This window comes from Anser cygnoides, chromosome 1 (genome assembly GCF_040182565.1).
Source record: "Anser cygnoides isolate HZ-2024a breed goose chromosome 1, Taihu_goose_T2T_genome, whole genome shotgun sequence".
Taxonomy (NCBI): Eukaryota; Metazoa; Chordata; class Aves; order Anseriformes; family Anatidae; genus Anser; species Anser cygnoides.
Genome location: NC_089873.1, coordinates 75,875,642 through 75,899,415, shown reverse-complemented (window position 1 = coordinate 75,899,415; position 23,774 = coordinate 75,875,642). Strand labels below are relative to the sequence as shown.

The window sequence follows — 23,774 nt, the reverse complement described above, 5'->3', positions numbered from 1 at the left end:
TACATATAATGAACAAAAAATCTATGCTATCTGGTCCTATGTATGCGTATCAATCACTTGTTATGATTAAGTACCAAAAAAAGACAATTGAGATTTTCTATTTTTTGCACCTATTCATTTTTAATGCATTTTCCTATATATTTTAAAATATCACTATTTGAGTTGTGAAAGTAATTTCTTTTTAAGGTTTTCGTTATGGTCTTGGAAATATGAAGCTTTTGAATATACATAGATGGCAAACTTTCATTTTTCTCTAAATAAATACGCAATGCAAAATCATTTGGGAATGAACACTGCAGTTACAGTTTTAAAGTTTTTTTAATGCTTAAGAAGCCACATCATACATCATGGTTTCGTTCACGTGCAACCTTGTTCAGTATATGGTATTGCAGGAAATTCACAAAAGCAGCTCATTTCCTGGCCTGACTTAGCATGGAAGGCACTATTTACAAAAATAATTTCATATTTCTCAATAGTGACCTTATCTTGTACTATTTTATTCAACTGAGTTTACGTGCTGCTTCCACACATGCTGCTTTGTCCTGTAATGCATTATGGCTTAGACCTTTACAGGTTTTTCTTCACATTAACAAGGACATGTACCCCACCTTGCCTGTAGAAACAACAGTCTGTCTAATAAGACCAGTCATCTGCTTGCCAAGCAACAGGCACTCAAGATGGACAAATTCATTTCTATTGCATGAATTATTGCATGAAATATCAGCTACTCATAAACTTAATATTGCTTACACTGACTAGCAAAGATGCTGAAACAAACACTTTTATTATAATACAAAGACCACTATAAAAAGCATTTTTTAGCCATTTAAATCCCTCATCCCACCTCCAGCTGCTGTTCTCATAAATTCAACCTCTGCTGAATTCAGCCTCTTGCTTTGGCTGATTGCATGTGGAAAGCCTCCGCACAGACATTTCCTTGCTCAACAACAAGCCCTTTGCTCCCCTCTGCTCCATGCCTGTTGAGGGTAGGGCTAGGCACTGCCCAAGGGATCAAGTTTTCCACAGCACCGTATCTGAAGAATCACCAGTCCCCTGAGGAATTCAGCACTGGTCATAGAAAAGGGAAAAATATGCACAACATGCTCTTCACTAAAAGAAAGCCGTGGTGTGATACTGGATGCTGAAATCCTCTTGCCTTTTTTTTTTTTTTTTTTTCCTTCTAAACTCCAAAAGCTGTGTTCTGGGTGCTGTGATCCCCCATCTCCCAGAAACGGTGAAGTTGGCCCTCATGTCTTTGTAGTGTTTCACAATACTTCTCCATATTTACTCTGAAAAGATGCGTTTATTTCCCACTACCCTCATGATACAGGTATATCTCATAAGAGAATGAAGAGCAGGGAATTACTCCACTTTTCCACACTCACAGACTTGGGTTTCAAATTGTGCATACCACACAACTGGGAAAGAACGTAGGTATCTAATCTTCGTCTTCTCTCTATAAGCACAACTACACAATCTGCTAGCGTTATCTACTGAAGAGAAACCCAAAAATACAAAAGCAGGGATGTGTCAGGTTACAGCTAAAGCACTGAAAATAAACAAATTGTCTTTTGGTTTTGTGGTCAAACTCACCACAAACATGTGCACATGCTCATACAAACAGAATTTTTTGTATTGGGTCACTCACTCTGAACTTTTCGGTTTGAGGGAGGTGCTCCATTTAAATTACATTTTTGAATCATTTTATCATGAGGAGTCAAAAAGTTTTGTTTTTGAGGAACTGCAGTGGAAAAAACCCTTGAAGTCTCTAGTCTATTTTTAGTTGAATATGGCATGAATTCAAGAATAGCCTAAGCTGTCTCAGAACCTTTCAGATTTGCTAGCACTAATCTTATTTTGCTAATCTGATATCTAGCACATTCTTTTTACTTTCACTTGGTCAATAATTCTTTATCACATTCACCACTATAATCAGTAGATGTGGTTGTGTCATTTCAGCGTATTAAGAGACATCTTCACAGTTTAACTGTTTGAGGCTTATGGGAACTATAGAGCTAAATTAATCTCTGATAGTACAGGACGAGTTTCCTGCCAGAGGTAGTTTTTCTGCTGGTAGCATAAAAATTCTAAGGTGAAGAACTCCCCAGTTCACAGCAGATGGGTCTGTGTAAGTGCCAGTTTCAGGGACCAGACCAGATGACCTCCAGAGGTCCCTTCCAACCTCCACCATTCTGTGATCCATGTGCACACCAGATGCCCCAGAGCTCCCTAAAGGCACTCTGTTTATGGTGTCCAGTGTTGCTGACAGCTCTCCTTCCAGTCAATGTTTCCATGACATTGAGGCATCATCTCAGCCTGAATGTAGTCCAGAATCACTTCTATCAATCCACATTCTCATCTCCAAGGAGACAGATTCAAATTGAAGAGATTGTTCAATGGTTTAATAAAAGAGCAGGATTTTCTGTATTTTCGAGGGAAACAACTGTTGCCAATGGTGGTCAGGCTTTATAATATTTGCTGGGCTCTGTTCCTATTATTTTAAGTCAGCACTTTGGATTTTCTTGTTAGTTCAACCATTTTTTTTTTAAGTTCATGCTTTCACGCATTAAACAATCTCTTAATGATCTTTCTTGTTCTTGAATATAATGTTTGTAAGTGGGTGTCAGATTGTCAGTACTGGCAAGTAAAGTCTTCCATTTTTCTCCAGAAGGAGAGCTACCACAGAGCTAATTTCTTAAAGGTTTCCTCACACAGTTATGTCTCAGTGGTGACCTGAAGGAGCAGGGAGAAAACAGCTCTTTTTCCATGCTCACTCAGTCCCTGCCCTTTCCACTGATGCTGCCAGAAGACTCCCAATTACAGTAGCATTAATTGTTCTGGTGGTTCGTGCGATGCGGACGCTGACTCATTTGTGGATGTAGAGTGCAGGGCACCAAGAAGCCATCACACAGTAATGATTTTTGCTAAATCTGAAGCTGAGCTGAATTCTTACCAGCAGCTCTGAAGTGAAAGGCTTCTTTCTGTACTCCAATTCCTAAAATGCAGTGCCCTATATTCTTGATTGCCATTGCTTTTTTCCTCTACAATAAATTTCAGAGGAATTAAAAGAAATCAATGATGAGAAAATTTAAGTGCAATGCAGGGCATTTCAAAAAGCATTAGCACTGCAAGCAAACAGCTCAATGCTAAATATTTAAAAGCAAGGCTGATAAAGAATAGTGGATTTGGAGATGCTTTGAGGACTGCAAACCAATGTAGAATCTGTTATGATTTCCAGTCAGAATACACACATGCAAAATTCACCTTGCACATAGTACATAGGTGATCTTGTGTTGTGGTTATAGAACTGAACAATTCAGTGCTCAGCTTGGCCAACCACATGTTAAAAATTTATTGCAAAAATATATCCCTCCTCCCCCCTTTTTTCTTCCTTAATGTTATTAGTATTAACAAATAAAATGACAAGTGATTAAATTGGTTAGTGTAACCTAATGGCCATCAGGACAGTTTTTCTCAGAGACATGCATTAAACAAATAGGTTAATTTATGAAACTGGGAGTCTCCTTCCAAAATACAGGCCACGTGATACTTGAATAAGAGTTTGGTCTTATTGTTTGACATATTTTTCATGAGGTCTGAAAATAGACATGGTAAAGGAGGTCACTATTATTTGATGGTACTATTTATACCATAGAGAACAATACAGGAGGGGCTCTGAGACAATCAATAAAATCTGTGGGTGCAGACCGGATCAGTTCTGGGCACTGTAAACAAAGAACCCATCTTATATTTGATTTGCCTCTGTAAGGCAAGACATGGAATATACGCTAGATCATGGCATATATACAAAATATATAGATTAAATTTAAATGTGCTGTATTAAATAGAAATAGAATAGAATGACTTTTTGCACAGAAATATAAAGTAAAATAAAAATAAATATCCATTTCTTCCATCAATTCCTTTATCACTGAAAGTGACTCCTGACACCCTGAATGCTGATAGATGACCTCAGCCAAAAAAGGTCATAATATCACATTAATAATTTGAGGTGCTATCATAGTCATTACTTCATACGCTCCCAATCCTTCTCCCAGTTAAGTATACCTTCATTATTGCAGCAAAAACTTATATATATTTCAATGCTGCTCAGGATGCTGTGAAGAATATACGCAGCAAGGAATCTGTGGCTTTCTGATTCATGTGCCAGTAGTGTTCGGCCCCTTGCTGGTAGTGATGGCCCAGGTGTCCCACTGGGACACACAAAGCAACCGATCAGTACAGAGGGGTTATCTCCCAGTGCGGCACCACAGTGGGAGTCATTCTCCCTGTGCAAGAGTCTGCAACACATAGCTTTGTTTCGGCCTTCTCACACACCCTCGGTTTGCGTTTAAGCCCCAGCCAAATGCAGACTCATTGTGGAGTACCCCACTCAACTGATCACGCACACAAAGCAAACCCAAGGCTAGGCAGAATGTTTCTGCTCACAGTCCTCAGCTTCCAAGTCACTGGCTCCTCTAAGAAACAGCGCTTCTCCTTTTTCTCATTCATTAAGCACACATACATAGAAACTCTAAAAAACTGTTAGATGATGTTTTTAAAATAAACACTAATGCTTTTTTATATGTATTTTTGACTGAAAGTGATTTTCTGTCTTACCCCCCCACCTCCATCCTCCAGTTTCTGCAGGGAATTCATACCACCCATGTAACGTTGTTCACCTTACAGCCCAGCCAGAGTGGTTTCCAACAATATTTGACAGACACCAGGGAAACCATGTATCTTAATCTGAGTGGTTGCTGGACCATAGGGAGCCATGATTCAAACTATGCTCTCCAACAAATGCTGGTTTAAATTCATTATTGGGAAAGGTATTATTTTGCTACAGCAGCCACAAGAGGGGTTTCCACCACAGCTCGTTTTCTGATCCACAGTGACTTACTCCTATTCACTGTTAGTAAAAATACATCCTCCATCTGAGAACATAACTCTCCAATACACATACAGCACCAACTAGAAGGAACGGCTTATAGCTAACTTCTTACATTTCATGGTTACAAAAATAAAACGAATGAAGAGGAAACATAGAAAGACCTAGTAATATGCAAAACTTCTACTTCATTGCTTTCTCACTGAGTGCTTCTGAAGCAGGCTAACAAATAGGGAAAAAAACACCAAACCAACCTATAACCCCAAACCCTTAAAAGTAATTGAAAAACCACACCTATTTAGGCTTCCCACAACAATACTGACTTGCAATCAAATCAACTTGCTGCTGAGACTTAATAACATACTAATGACCTGCAGAAAAACAGATCTGGCCTTAATTGTTATATTTTTAATGTGAATGTAAGTATCTAAGTAGCCCAGTCACATCTTGTGTTTCAGAAATATAAGTAGGAAATCGTCCATTATGACTAACATTGACTTGGACCAGAGCATTTATTTATTTAAGAATTTTATTGCTCACAGTTGTGATTAGTGAAGACCAAATGTAACATGCTAATCAGGGAACGAAAGACTTCTGAAGGAAATTGATTCTGCTTGCAAGGAAATGTGCTTTTTATTACAGATGATTTGTTCTTAGAATGCGAAGTGGTAGTAAAACAAATAAATCTATATAAAATGTAAAAGAAACTTGCAAAATATACTAGAGACAGATGCAATAAATGATTAGAAACCTGTGACTTATTATGTAAGCATCCCATAGAGGAGACAGGGCAAGGATTTACAAAATGAAACTATTTTTATATCAGGGATAGGCACACGGAAGCAGTGAGTGCCAAATTTTGCAGAATTTTTGCTTCCTACCCGCTCTAATAAAGATAGGACCACTGCTCCATGCATTATTTAAACATGCTGCCTTGGTTCAGTTCACAAACAAAAATTTGCCCATAGCAAATTAGAGTTAATCTAGTTTTCCTAGTCTAAATAAAGCATTTAGTTGTACCCTTGATTTCACTAGTAGCAAATAGCATGTCTCTAATCTCTAGCAATAGATTTAGGCAGCAATGCTACAAGTAGGTCCATGTCTTTGTCCACATGGGAGCCGTGAAATTGATAAGGACCTGCAGTGACACCAGGGTCACGCAGATGTGCCTCCAATCATGTTCCCACTGGAGGACTTTGGGCTCAAGTTAGCTTCTGCTCTCCAACTCACAGAAGATACTTGCTGCCCCAGAGGGCAACACTTTCTAGGACAGCAGTAGATTAACACTGACTTCACTAATTAGAGTCATTCCTCTGGGTTCACCATCCTGAGGGAGCTGCTTTCTTGCACGCTACCTGGTAGCCCAAGCTTCTGTGACAGCAGTAGGGTCTCCACGGACCTTGAGCCTGCCAGCCCATCCAGGCTGGCTTAGCAAGAAGGCAGCGCTCTGCTGAGCAGCCAAATGCCCTGGAAGATGCAACTAGGCCACGGTTTCCTTTTAAGTCAGTGTGGTATGCAATGCCTAGAGTGTGAGGCCCATCCTTTCCAGTCCATAGCTGCAGTAAGGACCGCTAGTATTAGCTGCAGTAAGGACCGCTGGTATTATCATCTACATAGTTCTACCTCACTGCCTCAGTATCTTTTTATGTCTGTATATCCTGTTTATCCAGTATATTGAGATCCTGGAAACAGCTTGTCTTCACCTCCCTGTCAGGCTATCTGTACCCATAATAACTTCAATAACCTGTTATCTCTGTTCTTGAGGCTGTCAAACTGCTGATCATCACTCTTAAGAAAGGCTGTGTCTTTCTCTGTCTTTGTAGAGTACTAAATGCAGAATTACCACTCTATAGCTCTGGTGCAAATGCAATTTAGGGAGCCACAGTTGTCTCTACTGTTTATCATTCTGGTCTGATGACTTCAGATACTCATATTGTGCTCTAAGAAATATCTGGACATCACTGATTTCTTCTTTCTGTGTGTACTCACACTTCTGCTACATGTCCAAGGCTTGTCTTCTAAGTCCTACCACTGTGGACAGAAACTGGACATTTATTTTGATAGAATGAGTTTATTTAATACTAGCAAGATGACCATGCTCATTTAGCCTGACCTCCTGCACTTAAGCAGCATCTAGCACTTTGCTTGGTAACCTCCAAAAGCATCCCTCTTCCTGAACAGATGGTCTAGATGTTTTCCTGGAGTAAATTCCTAGTGCCCTCCATCAGTTTATTTTTTAGAGTTCAAATTAGTGCAATCGTTTTTAATTGCTAAATCTGGTAAAGGCTGAATAATTTCTCTTATAAGAGTGTAGTGCATACCTGATCCTCCCAGGAATCAGCAAGTACCTCTTGATGTATTTCTTGTAGTATCTTGTTGGGTCTGAGGTTACACACAAGAAAGCAAAACTCAACTAAGTAGTTCCCTTGGGCTGGCTGGCTGCCTCTGTTAATTCATATCACCAGAGCAGTGAAGTTCAGAAGACGGTAATCATTCAATGGCCCCTTCAGTGATTAGGGGAACTGCAGTAGTCAGATCTTTCTTTGATGCTATGCACCAAGGGGACAACTCTTAACCCAGCAAACTCATCATCATCATTAACATCAGAGCAGTTCCCACTGTTTACCCAGAAGTTACAGCAAAGGGAACTGCAGTTGGAAAGAACAAGACAGTACAATTGGGAGAGTCTTTAAAGGCAAGTAGCAGCTTGTTTTCTTTATCTTTGCTATCAGACCTATTATAAGTACCCAGTTGCACTTTCTGGAAACCGCTTTGCTATCTCTGGGGGTTGAAAGCAGAAGGAAAGAAGGTTAAACACTGAGACTTGGCAATAAAATTGTAGGTCTAAACTGTTTACTCGCTCTCCAGAGTAAATACAATCCTTTCTTTAGGAATTCTTCCAAGGGAGTTTTATGTGATCTCACGTACCAACAAATTAATTTTCCCTTCTCTTCTCCATTTCTTTCAAAAATTCCCTTTTTAATTTTCATCCACACACAGTCCACAAGCTCCTTCTCTTCCACAAGCTTCCTTCAGGGCTTTCTCAGAATCTGCAGAAATGGGGCTGCAAAATGACATCTTAGTGCTGTAAATATCTATTCCCTATGTGTTCCCCTTAATGCATGTGCTAAGTCAACTGACCACCATACATTCCTCTTCCTGTCAGCACTGCAGAGCCAATTCTGCTCCCAGTCAATATGGTTTTGTTCTGCCTCATGCATCAGCCACAGACCCATTTGCTTGCTTTTGGATCACCAGAAGGTTTGCCTTAGGAGCTGGAAAGATTTATAGTTTTGGATGGAAACTGCAGAATTTGGCAATTTCAGCCAGGCAAAACTTGGCAGCTAACTTTGGGGTCTTTGGGGGTATCTTTGAATAAAGATGGTGGGATTTGGCCCAAGGGTTTTTACATTTCTGTAATGAAATACATCATCATCACCATCATCATTATTATTACATTATTATTTCTCTGCTGTTTGGCAAAGTAAAAAGTTTTCCACATTTTTTCCCTGCAGCACTATGAAAGACCCCACTACATTCTTTTTTTTTGGTAAGAAGCAGCAAACTGAAAACAGAATAATGGTAGAGGACTACCCGATAATTTCCCTTTCTAGAAGACAATCATTTCTTCCAATATTTTCAACACAAAGGTACTTGCTAAATCTTGGCACTGCAAGAGGAGCTGGAGAATGGTGCTGCCCATGGGACTGCTGAGGAGAAAAAGGAACGTGGCCTCAGTATTGCTAAGCCAAGCCTCTTCCTTCACTTCTCTTCCTCTTCAGCTGAGCTGAACTGGTCAGCAATTCTGAATTTGACCAGCTGTCATAACTGATAGAGGAATGAGAAACCAGATGCTGGGTACTGAGGCTCTCTGAGTAGAAGGCAGCAGTACATTTCATATCTAATGAGAAATGTTTGTTTCTTATATGCAGACTATTCACCTTGTCACTTACATCAGGTAACACATCCTCAGTTCTCCTTAGCCCGATATTTCCCAGTGCCTCTCACCATATTTCAACCAACACTGCCATGGCTTCTCCCTCAATCTGTGAAATCACTTGACAGATAACCTTAGTCAATGTAGTGTGTAATTTACTGACCTGCTTTACCAGATGTCTGAGCTTCTGGAGCTGGGGAGAGGCCAGAGACCTGCGCTGCAGCTGAGGCTGGTCACCTCCTGGGAGCATGCACTGCAAGGCGCCTATACATCTGTGACACGTTCCATATATCCTGTCTGTACAGACACCCTCTAGACACCCTCAGACTGAGTACTCGTGTACTCCAAGAGAAGAAACTTGAGGGATCCCCATCCGCTCTTGGGCAGGGAAAGGGGGCAGAGAGGGCAGAAGAGCCCTCATCTAGTGGAGTCTCCGAGGAGGGTTTGCAGAGAAACTTACCAATCACCAGAGACAGGTTTGGAGATAATTTAAAATAAAGAAGTTTAAAAGAAGAAATATTATTTTTGCACGTGAGAAAGTTTTCTGGGTCTCCTATGGAATAGGAAGAAAACATACTAATAACTAGACACAATGGCATAAAATTAGTAAGACTGCCAAGGTCACAGACATGAAGGGAGGTGTTCTAAAAAGGCATTTGGAAAGGAAGATTTCAAATATGGTTTTCACTGTCAAGCTCATTGCACTTAGTCTCACCATGAGCTCATGGCAGTTGCTTTCATCCTACTTTGTGTTTATTGTTATCCTTGTAACAATTTTTAAAAGGACTTCTAAAGAATTTTTTAAAGATTATAAAATGCACTATAGGGATCTGAATCCGAGTAGTGCACAGCTATCTGCTAAATACAACAAAAGATAATAATATCCGCAATGCACAAGTACCTTCAACAATATTGTTCATTTTTAGAACCTATTACTTTTAAAATCAATAGGAAATGAGTGGAACTAAGCACTTTGCTATTTTTTTCCCCTAAGAGCTACAAAATCTACACACTATTGGATCTGGAAGGGCTGAAACTGCTTGATGAAAGGCCATGTACAAGAGCAAAGAAAGAGTAAGTACATTTGGAACCTTTAGGTGATGGCAAATCAGAGAAAGGTTAACAAAGCTATGATAAATGAGCCTGAGTTAAAACCACACCTCTGAATGCTTAGGTTGGAGAATGCAAGTGCAACTACACTCAGTGACACTTGTGATCAGTCTAATCTGTTACGCATGCTAGCACCAACAAAGTTGTAGCACTGTGGGCATCAGAATGTGTAGTTCTCTCATGACAGCTCTTCTCAGTGCCCTGCATGAGCATTTCAACAATCACACCTGCATTGTTAATATGAAAAGAATATGCACATGCTAACAAATGCATTGTTCTGCATTTGGGGGCCACCACCGCCAACACATATCTGACATTGCCTTTATTAGCTTCATGGCCCCAACACATTATGAACAGAGAGTCTTTGAGACAAGATTTTGAAACACAGCCTTATCTATGGTAACAAAATAAAGATCCTCTCGAGTCAAGTTGCTTGTATAGGTTGTAGAGGTATTTCTACATGTGACAGTTGGACACAAATCCTTAGTGGAAACATAAAGGCCTCCAAGCCTTGAGGGCTGTTGGAGGGCTGAATCTGCTGAGATAGAAGGTGAAAGAGGGAGAAATGTAGAGACAAGAAGGCAAAAGACTAAGCTTTTGTGTGATGAGCTTAATATTGGCAACTGAAATAGTGTCAACGCTAGATGGCCTGTAGATTTCCCAGACAGAACCCTTGCTCTTGGGTCTATGTTTACCTGTCTGAGCTCTTTCCCACCCTGCAGCTCCTCTCCATTACATGAGGGCTTTGTTGTGCTCAGGCTCCTCTGTTAACCTGAGGAACCCAGTAGGAGGCAATTGGCTTTAGCTCCTATTATGTTTATCCTCTTACCATTGTTTTGCTAGGACAATCTAAAATGCAATTAAAGTCACTACTTTCCCAACATTTTTTTAAGAAAACAAAGTACTTTCATCAGATCATTGCCAAGATTTTATAAACAAACGTATTCTTTTCCAAAATCAATCATTTTCCAAGGCAAAGGCAAGTTGAGTTATCTACTGCTATTACAGCAATAAACTGTGCTACAGCATCAAGTGTTTGGGGTAGGAAAAGCCATATATCAACTGCAGAAATGCATTAAAAGAAACTTCAGGCAGGTTTATTTGTTTTCCTACAAATATAAACATATTTAGTTGTCTGCACTCTGCTCAAGCCACTATTTACACAGCAACTCTGTAAGAGCAACTTAACAGCCTGATGAGACAAACAAAAAAGGCTTTACCCTCTGTGTATCAAGTGAGGAATATTCCCTCTATCTTGCAATACATTTGTTTTTTAGACATATTTCTGGAAAGAAAGAACTTCTCTTTGCCAAGCTGTCTCCATCACCACTGAGTAGTAGCTGCTAGTGAGATTTCTTGAAGGAATAAGGGGCTGCTCTGGGTCAAAATCTGCTTTAGTGTTATTTGATGGTGCTGAAAGAGCAAGTACAACAACACTGTTTCAGCTTTCAACTGAAAAATCAAATGCTGCACTTCACCTCCTGTCATTCTGATTGTGCATCCCTAGCTTACTTCAAGCTCCCAATGAAGTCAGTGGCCACTTAATACAAACAATAATTGCTGTTCTCTGGCTCTGCTTCAATGGCTTGTTTAAAAAGTAATTAGAAACCTTGTCCTGAGGTCCAGAACTAGCACAAGTCACCTCCTTCTTTGCAAGCACTCAATCTGAGGATCAGATCAAGGTGTGAGGAGGGCATATGGAAGCAGAGAGGTGAAAATGCTTGCCACTGTAAGGCAATGAGAAAAGCAGAAGAGGCCATGAAAATAGACAGCCTCTTGTCTCTGCCACATGCTTGCTGATTGTTTGCCTGCAACTCATGGTCTGCCACAGGCTCCAAGAGTTGTGGCTTGTGCCCGCAGAAAAGTGTACCCTCCATTGGGCTCTTCATGTGTGCTCTGCTCCACGCCACTACTTCCACCCAGGAAGGCCGGCCTCCAGGGAGTCCAGGAATGGCAGGTATCACTCCAAAAACATGAACAGAAGCTTTTTGCAAATATGAATCAAAAAAAACTCCACCCAACAATAACCCAGGAAATACTCCTCCATCTCTTTGCCTCTTAATATTTGGGCTTAAATTTTTGTTTTTATCTCACCTGTCCTAACGCAGGGCTCATCAGAAAATTATCAGCACAAGTAGTAACAGTTCATAACATGGCTTCTGGAAGAAAATCACACTCCTTTGCTTAAATGAGTTAGGATCTTAAGGGATTTTATTCTCATTAGAAAAAAGTACACAAAATTGAGCACTTTTAAAAGGCCCAGAAGGGTAGAAACAAGCACAGGAAGATGGAGCTCCTCTGAACATTTGGGATAGGATTGCCATTTTCCTGCAATTTTGTACAGCACTTAGTGTAAAGGATTCCTGCCCTTAAGGTTATTAAATGAGTGAGAGCTGTAACATGGCATTATCTCAAGGTGCACCACTGCAATAGTGGAGAGTATATATACATAGAGTCTCTCTCTGGTTCTCTTCAAAAACCATTCCTATTGAATTACAGCTTTCACCACTATTTATCAACAGATTATTGTTTGTGGAACAATGCTACTTTCCTGCTCAAACTATTCCAAGGCTGACTCATATCCTGGTAATTCATTAATACATAATATGATTTTAATCCAGTAAAATCATTTCTGCACTATGCATGTACTAAATCCTACAGCATCAAATGAAAAATATATCTCAAATTCTCCTTCTAAACATTAACGGAACGTTTTGCTTGGCTTCCCACGCACAACATCACTTGGGGGGGGGGGGTCAGACAGAGCTGTAGAAAGCAATTTTATAGCAATATGCGTTACAGAGCTTAACACGGGAATACAAGAGCTGCAATACTGAATGAGACCTGAGGTCAAACTAATCTAGTATCTTACTTCCAACAGTAGCCCGTGTCAGAAGCTTCATGGGAAAACAGAGGTGGAATAACCTGCCCCAGCTGCCCTCCCCACATTAGGTCTCATCCCATTAGAAATTGATTTAAAGCTTAGATTATGAGGTTTAATATTCCTTCCAAGCAGCAGCCACCAAACAAAATTTACTTTTAACTCATGATAAATCTGTATGTGCTGAAGAGAGGAGAACTGGAGGTGGGGGGGGAATGTATTTGTTTTCACCTTTCAGCAGACATAATTGCTACAACCAACATGGGAGATACTATCACTTGGCAAACAAACTTGTACTGGCTAGAACTGTTCATAATTTATGCCTGAGGTATTTATTGTCTCTGCGTATGATCTTGCAGCCCTTTTTTTCTCACAGAGGCAGACTGTACCACTATTCACAATCTCACTGACACCAAGAGTAAGCACCATGTATAACAGAAAGGTTTTGAGATGTATTCCTTTTATTGACAATGTAACATGTTGCTTCCCAGCAGCGTATTTTTTAACCTGATGCCAGAAGCAATATGGTGCCTGTCATAAGCAAGATATTTTTGCAAGCCTCAGTGACACACAGTGCCTTACAGAAAATCTGCATAGGGAACGTACATGATCAGTGACAGGGAAATCATCTCAAATTTTCTTTCTGTGAGACACACTGATTTCCACAAGCAGCTCCCAGGATCGCCTCCAGCACTCCAGACTCTTCCTGGTTCTCGACCTACCTCAGCAGCTGAACCAGCACAGTTGTTTGTACGCCACATGTGCATAGAACCAAACATATTGGGCCAGACACAGCTGGATTGGCTGCAAATCAGTCCAAATCAAGAAAATGTATTTTGTATCTTACAGCATGGCTATCTTATGTTGGTGAGGGGACAAGTGCATCAAGGCAAAACCACTCTCCTTCATGTGTATCACACAAATGAGTGTTGATACACAAATGGCTTGTGTCCCTTCATCCCTTTCTCTCATTAGTCAACCCTGCACTGGCACTGACTCACCCTGTTCAAGTGGTTTAATGCAATGAGGACCAGCAGATTCCTTTAGTGTGACTGCAATGTGAGTACAGAAGTCTGCCAAGTACAGTAGCCTTCTTACTTATGTAAGCGAGAGCAAAATGAAGCCCTGGATATTTTCTCTGTCTGCTGAAAACCTACAGCTTACAGCACATGCAAACTCAGGCAAATGTCAGTGAGGGGACTTGTAAGCCTGCTAGCTCCTCATCCCCATTGCTGCCTTCTCTTGCAGGGACACAGAGAGCAGCACCCTTAAGGCTTGCTAATGCTCTGCACTGGCTGCAGTCCAGTCCTGAACCATGAGTGTGACATCCTGAGAGAGAGGTTTGCGTGGGTTAAGGTAAAAATGTATTATAAATATTAAGAAAAAAAAAAAACACTAAGAAATAATATTTCTGCTACTATCCCCTTTATGTCTCTTGCCTGGCTGTGAAGCTGTGACAGAGCAGTACTTTAGTGCCATTCCAAAAGAAGGGACAGGCTAAATAATGCTCCTGTTATTGTACATTTGCTTCTTTTGTTTCTTTAGTGGGGAAGAAAAGGAAAGAAAAGCGTGGAACAACAACAAAACTTTTTAACAGTTTTCACTGGTAAGTCAGCCAAACTGTGATGCTGATCCATTGAATATGAGGGATCAGGGTTTCAACCAGTGTCTTTTAAACTAACTTGCTTGAAACATAAGTTCTAGCACCAATACAGATTAGCTGAAAGATTTCATCATGTGTGCAATTACAGCATGGTGCAGCTGTATCCATCTGCAATCTCCCACAGCTCACTGTCTCTGGGACTACACTAGGATAGATATACTCAGCTATTCATCTGAGCTACTTAGAGCAAGAAGAGTTATAGGAGCAGCAGTAAGGTAAAAAGAAATTTTGTCTCGGCTTGGAGAGTCATGGCATAAAATTCCCCTTTCCTGGTACAAGGAATTTCTTCAGGCTTTTAAAACTGGGGCACAGGACATGGGATTCTCCCTGTCTTCCATTTTCACGGTGCAGTGAGAGAGAGAGGGACAGATGCTCCAGCCCTGATCTCTATCCATGCATTCAGTTAAGTAACTTAAGATTGGTGGCTGTATAAATCAATGCAAGGGCTGTATCCTCATCCTGAGACCTCCATCAGATTATGTGACCGGGACAAGGTCAACTGCTTTACTGGGTTACATGATCAAATGTGGGTGGCAGGTCACTGTCATGTAACCTAGTGAAGAAAACCATCTCTGGTCCCTTTTTATTTTTTAATTTGGTCCCTCTATATTCAAGATGCTTGGTGATTCAGTGCTGCTGGTATGGATGCACTGATTTACTTGAGTTTAAACTGGTTCTGTACAGCCATATTTATTATCAATGCTTCCATACAGAAGAGTATAGAGAGATCTTTGTAGTTAATCTTTGTGGGCTTCTTTAGGCCAAAAATAATTCCCACAAACACTTTCTATCTGTCATTCCCTGTATGATTAATCTCTCATTTCATAAGCATTTTCAAAATGGAGATATCATGTGAGAGATTGCCCTTGGAAGGCTAATAGTGCATATTTTGCACAAGTAAGTGAAAAGATGGATGTTATTAGGGGGGATTAGATATCCAATTAATATGGCAATGTTTCAAGATCAGGCCTGTGTGATCCTTGGATCATAGACAGTTACTGTATTTTTCAAGGTGCTATTTTCTTTCTCTTGTTCTGAAATGCAAGAAGGTATCTCTTGACAATTATCCATTGGTAGCTCTATGTGAAGCATCCTTCTACTAACATATCACTCATAGGGTCAACTAGGATTAATCACTTCAAATTCTCTGGAAAGAAAACCTACTTGGCAATAAAAAAGGGTCTCTCATTTAACAGCATTATTTTAGGACTGCATGGATTATGGTTCTGTGGTGTACGGGTTAACAAAGCAGCCCTAAGACTGGGTTCAAATCTTATTTAAAGCCTGCTCATAGACAACCTGAGGGGAAAAAAAAAACACAAACAGAACAACAACAACAACAAAACAGAAAAAAACAAAAACACCAGTTGGGCAATGTTTGAAGTATTTCACAGGTCAGCATTGTGATATGCTGGCAGTTACTAAGGAAACTGCCTTAATATCTGCTCACAGCATACCTGGCTCTAGCCATCTCTTTCAGTTTCTCCACTCCATGAGTGTCAAGTTTTGAGGAACACTTGTCTGGAAGTGAAGCTGAGGAGACAGGAAGGTGGGATACAGTATGGCGCATAAGAAACACATTGCTTTAAAAGAAAGAAAGACAAGTCCAAATACATGAACATGATAGTGGATATGCTCACATCTTTCTCTTTTTTTGTGAAGGAAAAAAAAAAGCACACAAACAAACAACAAAACACATCAGCTATACTTGGGCTTTTACTGGATAGTTTTGTAGTGTTATAAAACCCCAAACCTCTAGCAAAATGTGCCCACAGAAAATTACTAGAAGGAAAATTCAATATGTCATGAAGCTAGTGAGCCAAATTTTGTTTTGGATTTCCTGTTGAATAAACTGACATCTCTGAACTTCCTTTAGACAGACAACAGTACTACCAATAGCAGACTATGAGGCACTCTATTCCAACACCTAGTTATAAAATAGTCATTGCATTCATTTCAAATCTGGTAGGAAAACAGTAAAGAATAATCAACAATCAAACAGGAAATATGTCAAAGCGAATAAAAAATGCCATCAACTACTGATTGTGAACACATAGCTTTAAAGAAGCTCTAGAAATGCCAGAGAGCCTGTGCAGGTATTCCACATGCCAGAGGGGTACTTCTGCCTGGTGGACAATCATCTCCTTTTACAGTGGCTGTATCGATTGAAATGGTTGGTGAAATGGCTACTTGGACAGGTTTCATTATGGCTGAACACCGTGTCTGTGAGATCTAGCAATCATCAAGCCCCACTTAAGCCTGCTTTTGAGGCTGTAAGTGGACTAGAATGATGCAAATGCCTTGAATTGCCTCCTGCAGAAGGTTAAATTCCTCAGCATACAAGGATTTGGCTCTATTTTGGGCAGAGTTAGAGAGGGGCAGAGGAGCAGAGTGTAGATTTAGCAGTCCGAAGTATTGCATGTTGTTCACTGCATGATCCCACTAAAAGCACTATTTTTTTTTTCTGAATGGAGAGTTACGACAAATGGACTCCCTGGAGAGTTATGACAAATGTGCATGCTGTCTCTCCTTGTCTTCCTTTGCAAAAGGCAATTCCTACAGCAGGAAGAGAAAATTATTTATGATAGAATTTCACACATTTTTCTGGGTGCTTAATGAAGCTTGAACTTAAGTGGAGCAGAGAGAGTGCTTATTGTTGAATTTTTTTCAAGATCACTGCACAATAAACAGAAACTGAATAAGCAATTAAGTTAACTGGCTTTAAAACTCATATTGGCTGAGGATTAAGGTAATTACGTCTGCACTTATACACATTCAGCTTTAAGCAGTCTTGCTCGATGTTATGTTGCTGATGTCATTCTAAAACTAATCTGAATTCTTGTCCTGCTGTTAATTACTGCAAAGGTTACAAATATAACCTCTTCTTGCTATAAATATAGCTATTAAATGCTCAAAGGAGACGCGGGCCTCTTTTTGCAAGGTTTATACAAACAGATCCAATGGTTTCTTTCCGTACCAATGAGTTTTAAATTCTTTAGGCTTAAGGGATCTTTTAAAATAATACACAATAGATGGGTTTGGCATTGTCAAACAGTGATTTCAGCGCCAAAGGTGAAAAAAAACCAACACTATTTTTAAGTTTGCATGAAAAGAGAGACTCTGGGAAAGTCGTATTAGTCTCCACAATATTGCTGGCAAGGCAATGTGGATTCTTCACCTTCTGGGTTACAAATAAGTTTCCTTTTAAATGGTTGGAATGCAGGGGAGGGGAAAGGAAGAGAAACCCCCTACATTCTCCTTGTCTAACAAGGAGGCCCAGCGTGAGAACCACTCCCTAGCAGAAGTAATCTGTGATTGACAATAGTTTTCTTTGCAACCAGGGCTAAAAATGGTTTAGCTGTAAACAGGCAAATGCAGAACATTTTAATGCACTTTACAAATGCAAAGCCTGCTTATACAAGCCCTCTACATGCAGGGTGGCTAGCCAGTGGCTCCAACTGATCAGCAAGCTTCAGAGTTACTGAAAAATTATGAATTTTCGTAGCAGGGTATAAACACAAATACAAGAGTTTTTGTTGTTGTTGTTTTTCCTTTTTCTTGTAATGAAGGAAGAGGGCAGATTCACAAAAACTTGAGAAAAAATTCTCTGCACTGTCTAGGCATTCCTATGTGTGATCTTAGGCAAGCTACTATATTGGACTTCACCCTTCCGGCTTGAAAAACTCAGAGAGAAATACTTTCCTCTTCACAAAGATAATGAATGTGTGTAAGACACTTGGTACAATGGGGCGGGAGCTATGCAAACAGCCTGAACAAAGTCTGAGACTTTTGATACAATTTCTCTACAATCCTAAAGTTGGCTCTTTCTCTCTACAATGGGTCTACATAGGTCTACAATGAAAAGACATCAAGGAAATGAGGTGAGATGGGACAACCTGAGTTTCACAGGGAATATGGAAAGAACCTTTTTATTGAAGCATGTAAAGTTGCCTTGTGCTGAAGTTAACATTCACATAAATAAAGTTATGCAGCAACAGCTTATTTGTATTTTTCAACAGTTTGAAAAATGTTGCTAACATAAACTGTATCTCTGTGGCTTTTTCTTTACAGGTTCTTTCTTGTGAACCAGACACACACACTTATCCAGGGATTCTGCAGGTCTTAAAAGGGCACGCTTACCGACTGCTTCCATGGGTATTTTGTTTAATGTTGGCAGAATCTGTTCCTTGATGTGAGTGATGGACTCATTCGGAGATGAACTCCCTATACACCAGCGAGGCCATCTGAACTAAATAGGACTTAACCCCAAACAACATACACTTCCAAGGTCCTAAATAAGTATTTGCTAAACACGTTGATTTATAACTTAAAGAAATCTTCAGTTGTAAAATGAAAACCAGAGGAGAAAGGTAATGTTACAGCAAAATCACAAGTCCTAAAAACTCTCTTATGAATCAAAATAACAGATATAACACAAATAACAGCATCTTCTATAAAGACAGATTAAACTTCTCTAATTCACTCACTGAAAAGGCTAATATACTTAAAATAAATTTCTCTGAATCTCTCAGTAATGGTCAGTGTTGACTGGCTATTACCAGAAAAAATATTTCTTATTTTACCGGAAAAAAACATGGATGATTTATATGCCAGCAGTGTCACTTAACCCCCAACCACATTTTCCCGTCAGACCTGACATTAGTATCAACAGTTCCACGAACTACATCCCCTTTGCAGGGGAAGCAACAAAGTATAAGTGACTAGTACACCAGATTTCTTGATCTATATCCACTTTTCCTTTTTCTTTGTTAGCAGGCCTTCTGTTTGCCTAAGTCAACAATTATCATCTCAAGCACCAGACAGGAACAGAATTATCACAGTGATCCCTCCACAAAGCTGGCATCATACCATAGTTGCTATAATCAGTCTCTGGGGCCCAAATACTTCAGACTTCAAACAGGAAATAACTTTGTCCTCCCCATTTCACACTATGAAAGACCAGCATTTCTGGGACCAGCATTTCTGGGACCAGCATTTCCGCGACCAAAGCAATTCTCCAGAGCAAGAATTCTCTGGGTTTGCACTAATCAGACTGTTAGAGCAGCAGATAAGCTACAGTTAACATATCAGTCAAAGTATCATGTACAGGCAGACAGAGTGCCTGCCCTTGTTCATTGACAATGGCAAAAGTAGGATGGCCAGGTCATGTTTGTATTTCCAAACCAACAATTCTTGTCTGATCGCATGAGGGTGAGAAGATCAGCTATGGCTTCATTCATTGCATGGTATGTACTGTCATCAGCAACTAATTCATTCAGCAGCCCAGGCACATGAAGAAACAAAACACAGATGTTTACAGAACTGCTTCTAGATACTCATCATCACAAGAAATAACTGATTATTTACAGGCAGATTTCAAAGTCTGTTACCAAGACTTTGAACAATGAACACATAATTTTTTTATCTGCTCTTGCCTAACAAGAATGCAGGTCTCAACTTTCTTTATGAGTTTTTCCCTGGTGTAATTACAATGACTTCAGTGTCAAGACCTGTGGCTGATACCGCAGTGAGAAACTGTCATGATACAAGAAATTCAAGAACCAGAAACTATTCCAAACTATCTCTAGATGCATCATGAAGGGAATATTTTTTTTTAACGTTTTGTTCCTATTTTTAGCAGGTGTATTGGAACCTGACAACTTATCCTTGACTGACATGACCCAACAATATTTTTTTCTGTCTAATCATAGAACTAATGGTTCTGGTCTGAGCTTTTCCCATCCTGTCCCAGCATGAAACCAACCTTGCACTGACTCCTCAGTGGCTAACCACACACTCAGGGTGGAGTAGACTTCTCAGATAATAGAAGTACCAATGAGAATGGAAAATCTTTTGAACGTCGTATGTATCTCCAGACATTTGTTTTTCCTTTGTTGATGAACAAAGAAGCTCTAAAATACTAATGCTGTTCTGGACTTCATAACTTTTACGTGTGCAAAGCCCATGCAGATAATTAATAAAAAGGCAATTCCTGCAGAAAAAAAATCCTTGAATACTTCTTTCCTTTTCTCTATTTAAAGTGTAATTTCTCCAAATGTATATGGGTTGTTGTACTGAAATGGGAAGTACTTATGCACTTAATTGGTCATAGAATATATAATTTTATATGACTTAGGTAACAAATCATGACAAACAAAAAACTTGACATAAATCATACTTCATCTGAATTCTCACAAAAGTCCTGCTCCATAAGCAGATTCTATCAGGCAAAGGTGAGCTCATATATTACACTCTTTTTTTCAGTTTAACTGTTGCAAATGCTCTATTCCAGTAAATTACTCCAAATTAATCCAGTGTAAATATGGTAAACCTCTGTCCCATAAAGATCACAGCAAATTAAAGGATTTGAACATAAGACTCTGCCTGTGCTTATTACACTACACCACGGGGATTTTCCTGCTTCAGGACACTGGCATTCCTACTACTAAAAACAACGAAACAAGACATTTCCGGAAATATTCTAAACCAATCTCAGATTATCAAAATCTGGCAGGTTTTTTCTAATTTTACCTCCTATGACAGTATGATTAAAATCTGTAATACAAATAACTTAATTCTCGCTCCCCTGCCCCCCCCCCCCAAAAAATCAGTTGAAATTAACAAATTAACATCCTCATTTTGCAAAGAGTGAAATAAGTGAAGATTTACCTTGACAGGTCCGTTCATCTGTGAGCAGTTTATAGCCTTTCTGGCAGCTGCATTCAAAGCTGCCAACCGTGTTTCGGCAGAAATGGTCACAGCCACCATTGTTTACCAAGCATTCATCAATATCTGCAAGGAATGAATGGGCAAAAATTTAGTTCATGGCTGTAATTAGAGTATTTCAGGGCAGGAATATAGGACTTTACTCAGATCCCCAAGGAGGCTGCAGTCCCCACTAGGAAACAGGTTTGTCAAATGTATCCCTTCCCAAACCTTTGTGGAAAAGCTTACAAAACAGCTATGAATGAATTGTTCTGGAGACAGAAGTATTTCTCTCCGCAGTTCAACCAACAGATGACCAAGTCAAGGCACTTCGATGTTAAAAAAAAAAATTTAGGGAAGTTTCTTTGTAGATGCAGTGATGTGCCTAACACTAGACTTCAGACTGTGTAAGATGTGAATCCCTCACCTTACATAGGAACTATCAAAACCTAACAACACCTGAAAAAATGAAATAACAGCAAACAAACACAAAGCAAAACATATTTGATTTGAATTATCACAAAATACTTCCATTATCGCTACATAAAGAAATGCAGAGGTACATTTGCTCACATTTAGGATTATGTGCTAGTTTGTCCGCTATGAGCACAGTGCCACTGAATAACCATTTTCACACCTCTAACCTTTCTGATTTGATGTTTTTGCAGAGCAACACTAAGTGCATGTGAGATGTTGTCTCTTGAGTTGTTCTCAAGGCATAGCATCTATTGCCTTTATTTGAAAGCCATGTATATGTATGAAGGACAGGATCAATGGCTCTTACTTTAAAAAGTGATCATGAAGATAAAGACCTCTGTTCTGAATTTCAGACTCGTGACTCTACTTCCTCCACCCTATAACTACTCCCAAAGGTTTGGAAAATCTGGAATGACCAGTCCCTTTTCCATTCTATAAAAAGTTGTGCAATAGGTATATAATAGGTCATAGAACCTCATCTGAAATACAGAGCACCTTTCCTTCCTCCCCCAGTTATAAAACCATGGATCCACATTTTCTGAAAAAGAAAAAAAAACCAAGCCTGCTAGTTTTCAGGAGAAGAATACTGCCAAAAATATAGGTCTTTTTAGGGATAAATACAGAGAAGAAGAAATATGTCATAGAGCCCTGGCTGCACACGTCTGAAAGAGAAAATGAGATCTTTGAGAAAAATGAGTGGAGAGTGATCTTCCCTTCTGAAAATTCTCTTACTATACAAGCTCGGAAACTTTGAGGTAACAGCTGGCCATTTAAAAAGGAAATGTTGCAAAACACAAAGTTAGGAACTAATACGTGGAGATGGAAATTTATCAAAGATGCATGATGCTGGTGAATGGAGCATTTAAAATAACTTGACTTTAGGATGACTTTGAGAGTCATTCACTCATTTTTGAATACATATGATTACAGATATGGGAGTGTTGTATGGTTTTTACCACATTCCTGCACATGAAATACAACCAGCAGCAAAATATGTCTGCAAGAGCAGTGAGGAAGTAAATCTAGAATTTCTAATAGCTGCGAAGCAATTTCAGCCTGCTTTTCTAAATGGTGCTTTGTTGCATGGACATTGACAGAAATATGTTCAGGAGGGTGTCCAACTCAAATGAGCAAGGGCAGCATACATCATTATAAAGGTTTGTTCGTGAGCTGAATTTTTGGAAAAGAGAAAGGAAAGCTGCTCTGAGACCCTCTGAACTAATACTGCTACTTATTGCTTTTGTGTCTGGTTCTGCAGAGGAGTGGCTTTTGCATTCAATCTTATTAAAAGCATGAGGGTAAAATGGTAGGTAGCAGCTATAGTAGTGCCACACCCTGAGTGCTTTGCACAAATGTAGCTGCAATCTATGTGTCTCAGGTAACAGAGTTCTCAAACTGAGCTGATGGCTGGAGTCTTGTTTGTTGTCTGTGGTCCTCAAGTTTTGGTGACTGAAATAGAGTAGCCAACAAGGATAAACTTAGGCTCTCAACCTGATAAATCTGGTGAAGATTACACTGTTGGCTGCTTTGCATAATACCATGAGACTGGAGGCAGCAACACATTCGGTTTCAGCTGTGATTACAAGCACAGGTCCAGATCAGCAGTGAAATGTAAGATTTGTTGGCACAATTCCCACAGGCTGACATTTCCAATCTCGTGAGTGCTGCCTCCTAACTTTAGGATGTGGGGACTGTGGTACAGGTTTTATGATAGATCACCACAACTCTTCCATCCTTTTTCACAGCACAGGTGTACCGAACTATAGTTCAGCTTGCTATGACAAAACTTTTGGACAAATGGAATTGTGAGTTAAAATTACTAATATATTAAATATCACAAACACATAGAGTAGTCATCCATCATGAAGAAGGTCTCTCTTACCCATGATAAGAATAACATGACCTCTGGGCTACTCTGCTGTTGAGACTGCTTGAAGCAGAAATTACTTGCAGACTGTCAAACACCATTCTGAAGGACTGATGTTTTAAATGACAGCCCCTGGATTTCACATGTTAAATTACAAATTCCAGTCTCGCTAACTTTCTTTTTGGGGTCCCTGAAGTCCATAATGGACAAAAATGAAACCTCCCTGGCTCAGAGGATAGATTT

General features: G+C 39.7%; 1 protein-coding gene across 9 annotated transcripts in view; it reads right to left on the bottom strand.

Annotated features, from left to right (window-relative positions):
- Positions 1–23,774, bottom strand: part of SCUBE1 (signal peptide, CUB domain and EGF like domain containing 1) — a 245,185-nt gene that overhangs the window by 33,254 nt on the left and 188,157 nt on the right. For all 9 annotated transcript variants that reach the window (XM_048050144.2, XM_066990329.1, XM_013184669.3 and 6 more), the window contains one exon: positions 21,152–21,274. In XM_048050144.2, the coding sequence (XP_047906101.1) occupies positions 21,152–21,274 (123 nt within the window). The remainder of the gene's footprint in view (positions 1–21,151; positions 21,275–23,774) is intronic.